At 34.6% G+C, this 10,587-nt stretch overlaps 1 protein-coding gene across 1 annotated transcript; it reads right to left on the minus strand.

Moving 5' to 3' along the window:
* Nucleotides 1–6,982: 6,982 nt before the first annotated feature.
* Nucleotides 6,983–10,343, minus strand: LOC139495454 (piggyBac transposable element-derived protein 4-like). Its single transcript, XM_071283736.1, has 3 exons — nt 9,693–10,343; nt 8,367–9,100; nt 6,983–7,811 (listed from the first exon to the last, which is right to left on the minus strand). The coding sequence occupies exons 1-3, from the start codon at nt 10,099–10,101 to the stop codon at nt 7,278–7,280; spliced, it is 1,677 nt and encodes a 558-aa protein (XP_071139837.1). The 5' UTR covers nt 10,102–10,343; the 3' UTR covers nt 6,983–7,277.
* Nucleotides 10,344–10,587: the final 244 nt, after the last annotated feature.

The following is a 10,587-nucleotide window of genomic DNA, read 5'->3' on the forward strand; positions in this document are numbered from 1 at the left end:
CTTCAGCGTAATAAGGGGATCAAGGACCATCCCTTGAAACTTCAGGTTGACCTCCCCTCTGCCTGGGAACCTCTCTTTAGCAATGTTCCTTAACTCCCTTAAAGAACATATGGGTACCATGCGGTTTTCTAGGCCATTTTGTAGGATGATGCCTTTCATGCATTTCCTCCGCCGGCGGACTAGGAGCCGCGACAACTTCCTCCTGGCCTGGGGCATTCACAGGTTCCACTTTCTATTGAGAGTCTTCAGCCGCTTCTTGTTTTACGGCTGAAGGCACAACCTCCACTACAGGTTCTTTTCCTAAGAATTGTCTGTTCCAGGCAAATAGGTGTACTAAGTCCAGACTATACACTATATAAAACGCATGGGGAATTACATAAGAATATAATATTATACAACACTGCATAAATGATAAATTTTGCTGCCGCATTATGACCATACTAAAGTATAGAATTACGAGTTAGTTCTTTTTAAGATGAGTATTAATTTTAAATAATTAAAGATCGTTTGCCTTTATATTCATAATTATTTCGAAATGTCGTTAGAAATACGAACAGATTTGGGGTGGGGGTGAAAGTGCTGGTAACAATCGCTACCGAAAACTGAAGGGGGGAAATAAGGGGTTTGATTATATCAAACCATAAGAATTTTTATTCCTTGCTTATGAAAACTGACATTGACTTAAATGAGTGGCTCCGAGAAGAGAACGTAAGCAAAGTAGGTTTATACAAGGTATACATTTCAGGAAAATGAACTGTGAAGCTGTGGAAGTGTGAGCAATACAATCTTCCTTTTGTAAGTTTTTTAGGGTTGATGATGACATATTTGATCAAAATGGCAAAGAGAAAGCATTGGTTATATAATCTTAAAACCTGCTTTTGTGTCCTTTCATTTGAACGACTGTAACAAATTGTAATGATTTCTACAAGGCTGTTGCAGATTGTCAGGATGTCAGCATTAACAAGACCATTTTCGTAATTCATATTAGTGAAGTGAGCTAGCTTGATAGCGTACAGGCGTGCATTGCTGGCTTTCAATTCATTTTTGTCACCCATAGTAACTTCAAAGAACCTCAGATATTCGTTTTTAATGTTGTCATCAAGGTGGTATGGCAATTCAGTTATCAAGTTTTGAACAACATTCACAATGTCGTGAAGTGGCTCACAGTTGGAAATTTCGTATTGTTCTAAATTTTCAGTGGTACATGTATTGTCGAAATTGGCACAAAACAAGGCAGGTGGTTTTTGTATTCCATGTAGTTTCTCTGTGTTTTCAGTTCAGGTTTTTTTAAGTTGTAAATATCAAGGTTTCTGTAATCTAGCTCATCAGTAAGGGTTTCCTTGGTTAAATTTACAAAGGGGTTGATGTTGTTCTGCATGTTGAAAGTTTTCCACAGAGTGCCAGCTTTAAAAAGATCAAAACGTTGCTGTAAAGATTGAGTTTTCAGGATAAAAGCCGCTTCAAAATTTGAGTGGTTCACTGCATCTAAGACACAGATACAACGGTAATTGCCTCCCCTTTGCTGCCCACACTCAAATTGTCGGGCAGGATTGTCCCCAGTGAAAATCCCGTCTGTGTCATAAACCTTTAAACCATCGGGAGCAATGGATGGAGTGCTTAGATCTTTAAGGTCCTCCACCCTTGTAGTACTGTATGACATCCGGTCAAAGGGTCTGGTCAAAATCGCTACCCTTTGACTGACCAAATATGTTGAGCTTTGGCTTTTCAACAATGCTTTGTACATCAATAGCTTTTTGATCAGGGTATTTTTCAGTGTAACTTATTTGTAAGATAAATATTTTCATCGAACAAACAAGAAACCATTATCAAAAAGTATGGCCTACTCAATATGCCAGAATGGTCATGCCACAATTTCAAATGACGATGGATGGTGTTGGCAGACGCCCTGAAAAGACCCATTTCAGACTGTTCATCTGTCAGCTTTTGACATAACTGGTGTAGGGGAAATTTTCTGCCATAAACTGTCACAATCTTTTCTACCAATTCACCAGTGGTTGTTATATTATTTGATTTAAAGACTTTAGGAGCAACTGCAACACCTATATCCAAGTTGCCAGTCTGTAATAGTTCCCTTACTTCTTTCTTAAGTTTTTTGGCTGGTCTTGGTGTTGGTGATGGACGTTAATATGTGTTTAGCCCTACGAACTCGCCTAAATTAATCCATGCCGCTTATTCTTTTTGTTTCATTAAATTTGTTAACTTCAACTCCTTCAGATTTGGCAAATTGGTATAAAACCTGACCTGCATTGAGTGGAAATTTATGATAAGAGTTTTTGACCTCATATTTTCTGGATAATTCGGTCCAGTTTATGTTTGATTTAGCAGGAAGTGATTTGATTTCATTAATGAACTTCTTCTTGTCGAATTCATAATTGTTTATGTTTCCTATACTTTTTCTGTTTTTTAATTTATTTGTGCTCTTCTCTGAATCTTTTAGCTAGGTTTTGTTTTGCTTTGGACTTACTAATAAAAAAAGTTCCTAATCTTTCTCTTTCATATTCACTATATGATTTTGATGATGCTAGAAAGTTTTTTATTTTATTATCTGCATTTATTAGGTTGGACATTTCTTCTTTTTGTTTTGACAGTACGGATTTTATTTCTTTTTCTTTTTCTCCTGAAGTCAACTTTGGTGTTAGTTTATAATTTTTGCAAATTACGTCTGTAAAATTACTTCCAGTTTTCTTTTCTATGTACGGGACAATTGTTTTCACTACTTTAATCATTTTGCCATCATTGTTTGTTTTTGAAGTGTTGTAAACTGTTGTTGTAAGTTCAGTACATAATTGATCAATATCATTTGTTGTTTGTGGTGCACTGGCAGCATGCAGAGACGTGTGGAAGGCATCGGATTTACAAATATTACAATCTTGTTGCTGATGGCCTTTTCTTTCAATTTCACTGAGTTTACACCAGTTTGTCAGGTTATATTTGTCAATAAAGAGAGTGTTTTCGCCTGATTTGTTACAATTTTTCCAATATTTTGTCTTTGTAAGATAAATTTGCACCCGAGGGAATCTAGATTTGAACTCGGCTAATGGAATATACATTTTGGGGTATCTGTTCATTATTACATGATAATTGTTATATCTTTTAAATACACTTATGTTTTGACTGTGGTTAGGCACTGTTTTATAAATTGAGTTTTCTTTGGAATTTTCAACTTGTTTATTGTTCCACCATTTCAGATTATCTGGGTCTTTGGTTGATCTAGCCAAGATCACCTTAGCATAAATACACATATTCATGTTTGCAGGTTATTTATCCATCAGAAAGATTGTGTCAAGTTTTAAAATGTGTTGTGTCCTCCGTGATGATTTCAGCTATTTTTTTGTTTATAGATTATATTTATATATGTATTGAATCTTATAAAAAGAATGTTGTGCATTTTCACAGAAATAAAAATAAAACTGATCAATGGCATTCTTCATGTATTTTATTTCGTTAAACAAGAATTTAGAGGCTAGGAAACATCAATTTGACAGCATATTTTGGAGGAGGAATTATAGATAAATAGATTCAAAAAGTTCCGAGATTACAGATCAACTTAAAATGCAGGCAAAAATCATTTATTCTGCTTGTCGGTAATCACGTTAAAATGAAAAGAATCAATGAAATAGTTATGTTCATCATTATAATCGCCTTATAAGGACATACGCTATGCTAGTTGTTGTAATTATTTGTTTCAGCTTCCTTGGCACACTGTATGTAGGCTTTAAGTTAACATTTAAAGTCAATGTTATTGAATTCAACATTGTTCTTGCATTTCATAATGTCTTGGCAATTTCGATTGACTTTCATAGCACACTTACTATAGCAACCATTTTCTCAGTAAAAAACGACTCTGTAACTATGGGCATCATATTTAAGCACCTTGTTACAATGTTCTACAACTAAATCATTATGATGATTTGTGTTTACGGCCCCCTTATGGTTTACAGTTTTGTTCCACATCAGTCTGGCGTTCTGTTTACAAAACTTCAGTTGGGCTATAGTTTCCAAAGTACCAAAGGCGTATTTTGTATAATGATAATATTTCAATATAAAGACAAAATATTCTATCATATCTATCTACTTTTCCTCTTAAAATGTTATCTTAATTAATATCTTGTTTTCCCTCTCTGGTCAATAAAACTGGCAACAGGAAAACACTTACATCCCAGAAAATATACACTTGAATTAATTTACATTTATATAAAGATACATCCACTCATTCTCGTTAACTATTCTCGACTCTCCCGCATCTCAACATTTACCCAGTTTTATTCTCGTGAAGGCCTTCACTACTTTCCTCACTTTCTCACACATGAAATCATCATTCATCACCAGACCACACAACTATAGGGGCAGAATATAAACAAAAAGAGACATAAATTATACGGCTTCTAATTGGAAATGATACCAGTTAAAACACAGCTGCATTATACATTAAATTTAACGGTCAAATACTTAACACTCTTTACTATAGAAAATTTATGTGAGCAATTAAATACGGATCTGAGATAAGATATAAAGATGCAAGTTTCACCCTATGACACTCCTGCTCTAGCTCATCTTGCTTCTTTTTAAGCTACACTCGAAGACGCTGTTTCTCATTTTCTCTTCGTTGCTTCTTCAAGCTCTCCCCGGCTTCTTGAAACGACTTTCTCAACTGTGTCAGCTCTTCGTCACTCTAGTCTTCCTCGTTAAATGATCTATCCAATAGTTGTGCGGTCTCTAACCTTCTACGGGCGCTGCTAGGAGTTTTTGGTTTCACTTCGGCTTCGACTACTGGCTTATCAACACCTGGAAGTCCATACTCTGCTAAGCTCGTTATAGTTATGTCCCGCTCGCTCTCCTCTAGGGCAATCGGCCATTGTGTTCAAAAACTATTAATCTTAACTCTAAAAATTACGAATTTGTCTAACTGAAAATTTTACGTCTAATTCGAACAATCTAAATCAAATACTAAAGATATAACATAACAGTGTGAGCAGGTTTCACTCACTTACAAATTTATTTATATGTTATACCTTAAGGCTATCCAGTCAAATTAACAGACGAATTTCAGCACTGGTTTTTAAATTATAAAAACAAACCATTTAATACGCCAGACGCGCGTTTCGTCAACATAAGGGAGCTACCATTTGATTTTTATGGGGGGGGGGGGGGGGGGGGGGGGGGGGGGGGGGCTAGGATGAAATTTGAAAAAAAATAGTCATATTCCTGACTTGGTACAGACATTTTCAAATGTAGAAAATGGTGGATTAAACCTGGTTTTATAGCGCTAACCCTCTCACTTTAATGACAAGTCGCATCAATTTCCGATATAAATTTAAGTATACGAAATAGAAATCTATGAAATTTTGACACAAGGTTTATGACAACAAAAGGAAGGTTGGGATTGATATTAGGAGTTTTGGTTCTAACAGGTTAGGAATTAGGGGCCAAAAAAGGGGCCTAAGTAAGAATTATTTTTGGTTTTCGCAACATAACTTTAGTTTAAGTAAAAAGAAATCTATGAAATTTAAACACAAGGTTTATGATCACTAAAAGAAGGGTTGGTTTGATTATGGGAGTTTTGGTCCCAACAGTTTAGGAATAAGGGGCCCAAAGGGTCCAAAATTGAACTTAGTTTGATTTCATGAAAAATTGAATAATTGGGGTTCTTTGATATGCCGAATCTAGTTGTGTATGTAGATTCTTAATTTTTGCTCCCGTTTTCAAATTGGTCTACATTAAGGTCCAAAGGGTCTAAAATTAAACTTAGTTTGATTTTGACAAAAATTTAATCGTTGGGGTTCTTTGATATGCTGAATCTTAAAATGTACTTAGATTTTTTATTATTGGCCCAGTTTTCAATTTGGTCCAAATTAAACTTTGTTTGATTTCATCAAAAATTGAATAATTGGTGTTCTTTGATATACCAAATCTTACTGTGTATGTAGATCTTTAATTTTTCGTCGTATATTGCTATCACTTGTAAAAAATATGAAAGATAAGTATAAGCATTATGAATATTTGAAATTAAAACTATTTAGTTGCCAAGTCAAAAGCTTAAACAAGCCTTGGCTACTTGTGCCCTGCCTGTAAATATATAATCAACAAACGGAAATGGCGATTAATGCATGGAATCAGACAACTTATAAATTTAAAGGAATTCTACAAATTTTGGAAAAAAAAAAGAATTCTCACTTAAAAAATGCTGTTATTTCATCTAAAATCGATTTTTTTTCCAAAAAATATTGTGAAGTAACTACATGATCGATTTTTATGAAACAAACACCACAAGATGTAGAAATGTTTAAACTTTTATTGTTTATTTGGAATCGGCCATATGATATAATTCAGGCTTATATTTTGTTTTTGATAGTTGAACACAAAGAAAAATATTTCTTGAAAATTTTGCTATGCATTTTAATCAAAATTAAATCGTAAATATTTTTGATTGTGGTTACCTCATCAAAAAAGGAAAAGGATCCTCACGAAAATTAAGGCCAAATGAACAGAACCAAATTAAACATTTCTTCATCTTATGGTTTTTATTTGGTAAATATCGGTTGTGTGGTTACTACGCAATATTGTTTTGAAAAATATCAATAGGACATTTTTTTTTCAAGTCAAATTTGAGTTTTGTAAGTAATAAGTACCATTTTTTTCCAGTCAAAATTGAATTTTGTAAATAATAAGTATCATATGTAGTGAAGTTTAATAGTCATACAAATAAAGTACAGAATCAATCATCACGGAGTGACAATCACAGAGGTACAGAGGGTGGCCTAGTTACCGGGCATTTATAAAGTATGTATTTTGTTTTCTTTTTCAGCCTGTATTTAAGATGATCAACTGTACATTCATTTTAGTGTACTGATAGCTATCAAGATCAAATGGTTCTCTTGTAGAATGGAGCTAATGCACTGTCTTATAAAGAAGAAGATGATTAATTTATAATAACTTTGAATCAAATAAAAATTACACGGGAGCCAAAACTTAACAGACGAACGACGACAAAGTCATATATACCAAAATACGATAGCATTGATTATTAAACACCATGCATGTCAGGTCTGAATACAGAGTAGAGAAGAAAGATTACTCATTACATATTTATTGACACAATTTGGCAGCACCAAATTAAGCCCATGTATTCTGTCTTTTTTTCTGAATTCTACAAGAAGTATATGTTAATGGTATTTATAACAAATTTTGGCAAGTTTGATATGTGTTTTCAAATGCACAACATGAATTGCTCTATAATTTCAAATCATTCTGACTCATTATTCTTCCGTGACAACTCCGATCCCAATATTAACATGGAATGTGTTGTGACATTCAGCTGAACATAAATGTTTATCACATTTTTCACATCCCATTTGTGTTGTTTTACGCTTCTTCTCTCCTGTTTTTGTGCAAAGTTTGCATGTGGAACGTTTGCGGCCCAATTTCAAATGAGCGTGTGTTGCTCGCGGTCTCATTGGTGGTGCTGGTGTCCTCAATCGTGCGAAATTCCCTATAAGTTGTGTTGACAAATTTATCCTGAAGTCCAATTGCCTATACCTCTTTTTAGTACGGGCTACTTGCGGAACCTCTGTTTCTGCCTTTACAATAAATGAGTTCACAATACAAAGATCTATTATGAAATTCATTAAATATTTCCACCATTTTTTAGATGGCCTACCAATTGAATATTTTTCACGTAATTGATCAGAGATGTCAACCCCTCTGAAATTTTCCTGGTAATTTGTAACTACGCGCGGCCTTGTAACGCGGACATTTGTCCCATCTTTCTGTCTCCGGTTTGTTGTATCTACCTACAAATAATTAAAATCATTTAACTATAAAAACTTTAAAAAAAACATTGGCAAGTATTTCCCTACAAAAAAAATAATCCACTGGAAAAATAAATAATTTTATTTCATACTTTTCATAATTAAGACATTTAAGGCTGAAATAAAATTTGAATCGATCATTTAATACTATTTGCAATCTTCTCGTTCTTACACACTGTGCTGGTCTGCAAAAGAAAAGTAAAAAGGAGACTTTTTTATAATTAATGCGTACTGAATACTTAATACTAAATTCCTGAAAACTGCGTACCATGCCGTTCCGTTTGCGTATACCAATTACACCTTAAACTACCCTGAATAAGGATGGGGACGGGTAATATCCTCATCTAAAGTATTACACAGGGTCCCCAAAGAAGAACCTGTTATAACTTAACTATGAGAAATATATGAAAAAAGATCTGAAAAAGAAGGATGTAATTATGATAATGATGATATATATGATGTAATAATGATAAAATGACGACAATGGATGATGATGTAATGATGACGATGATGAGTTGATGATGATGATGTGGTTACCTCAATCAATGACTCATTGGAAGCCACAACATTAACTGGTTTCTTGTCCATCCAAACAACGCCCACCATATTGTCTGTTTGTCTTCCTACAAACTGGCCAGTTTGCATCCTCGGGGCGTTCTTTAAATCTTGTGGAAAGCCTTTTCTGTTCTGTCGAATGGTTCCACATCCACATATTCCATTGCTTAACAGATCTTGCAATAATGGTATTGAGGTAAAGTAACTGTCAAAATACAAGTGATGGTTTTTATGATGTAGATCTTCAGCCAATTTCTCCACAACACGATGTCCTAAACCCTTTGTACTATCAACAGCCGTCTCCTTTCCCATATAAATATCAAACTTGTGACAATATCCAGATTTACTATCGCACCTCATCCACACTTTGAATCCCCATTTGGTGGGTTTTGATGGTATATACTGTTTGGCTACCGATCTTCCTTTATAAGCCACCATAGCTTCATCAATGGCTTGGTTTTTATTTGGGTTGTATCGTGCGGCGAAGTTTTGGAGAGATGAATCAATAAGAGGGCGTATCTTGTGGAGCTTATCGTGCCCAGGCTGGTCTACAGGGACATCAGTTTCTATATCATTACAATGGATATATTGGTTGAGCTTTTCATACCGTTTTACTGACATGACTTCTTTAAACCCCTGATTCCCTAAATACTTATTATTGGACCAGTAAAAGGAATAATCAGGAAGCTGGTTTATTCCCATTAATATCTGCATCCCTGAAAAAATATACGTGAAATACTAATTCCAGTTTCAACATAAATTACCAAATAAAGTACATGTTGCGTATTAAAATAATACAGCATTTACTTTTCTTTTCAGAATTTTTCAGATCTTTATTTACCGTGACAACAATGTACAACAATGTACAGTTAAAACAAAATGCGCACTATGTGGCCTTTCTTATTTTAGGAATTTTGTTTTGGTCATGTGACACACATTTTTTTGACGTCATTTTACGTCCTTGACATTTTTGTTTTGTTTTTCTAACGTGTACATGTTGACGTTTTGTTTTAGTGTAATTGCATTAAAAACCGCATGTAAATGATTTTTATATTTCGCTAGTTTATTATCTTTGGAATGTATATGTTCTTCTTTAATTATGGTAAGTCTATTCAACTTTGCAAAGGTTTATGATGGCAAATTGAAGTGAATTTGGAATTTTTGCCTGTGTTTTTATGTACATAGTATGTGCAAATATTTAACCAGATATATATCTGGCAAACAGGATTTTCTGGTAAATTTTAACTCTGAAAGGTGTGGAATATAGTTTTAATTATTTTGAATAATATTAACTTATGAAAAAAGCACCTATAAAAGCCGAAATCTCATCCCGGGTGGTATCACTCCAGAGTGGGTCGGGGCCATTTTGAGCTGCATATTGATTTGTTTGGCTCACAATTTTCTCAAGCATATTATCGTCGAAGAAAAGCTTGAAATACTCAAGCTCACTGGCATTAGGGTTCAGATTGTGTGATGGACCAGTGATCTGAATAAAGGGGTCTATGTCAAGTTCTTCGTATGTTTCTCTCCAAACAAGTTCTGCATTTTCGGGAGCTGCATCGTCCTCGTCATTGGCCTCTTCATCTGATACCACGGGTGTATTGTCAGGGGAACCATGATCGACTTCAGCATTATAATTCTCCAGCCATTCATCCCCACTTGATAATTCATTGTCGTCACTGCCCTCATCAGAGTATAAGCTGTTTTGCTCAGACATGTCAGCGTCAGTGAAAAACGGCGGACATTTTGTTTCCGAAATATCTGCTACAGCTGTCGTCTGCTCCAAAAATATCGTACACTGAACGTTATTCGATCATAAAATTTTATTAAAAACAAAGGGGAAGTTTTCAGCAACTCGTTTCTTTTTACAATTTCATTATTTTCGCCTTTAAATTAGAGTAATACCGATTTTACTGTGATGTGTAGAAATGTGTAATTGCGGGGCAAAGGGGTATGTGTAAAAATGCGTAATCGCGTGGGAAAGGGGTATGTGTAAAATGTGTAGTTGCGTGGCAAGGTATTAACATCCTTTATCTTCTGACCCGTTTTCTCAAAATCAACAGGACGGGGAAGAATACCAGACAAAGCAATAACCATAGAAGGAAACAACAACTTGGCGGTAGAAATTAAATTACAATAGGCAGACTTGAACTGATCAATAGATAAAATATGAATATCATTGGTACCACAATGAATAACTAAA

Source organism: Mytilus edulis, chromosome 11 (genome assembly GCF_963676685.1).
Source record: "Mytilus edulis chromosome 11, xbMytEdul2.2, whole genome shotgun sequence".
Taxonomy (NCBI): Eukaryota; Metazoa; Mollusca; class Bivalvia; order Mytilida; family Mytilidae; genus Mytilus; species Mytilus edulis.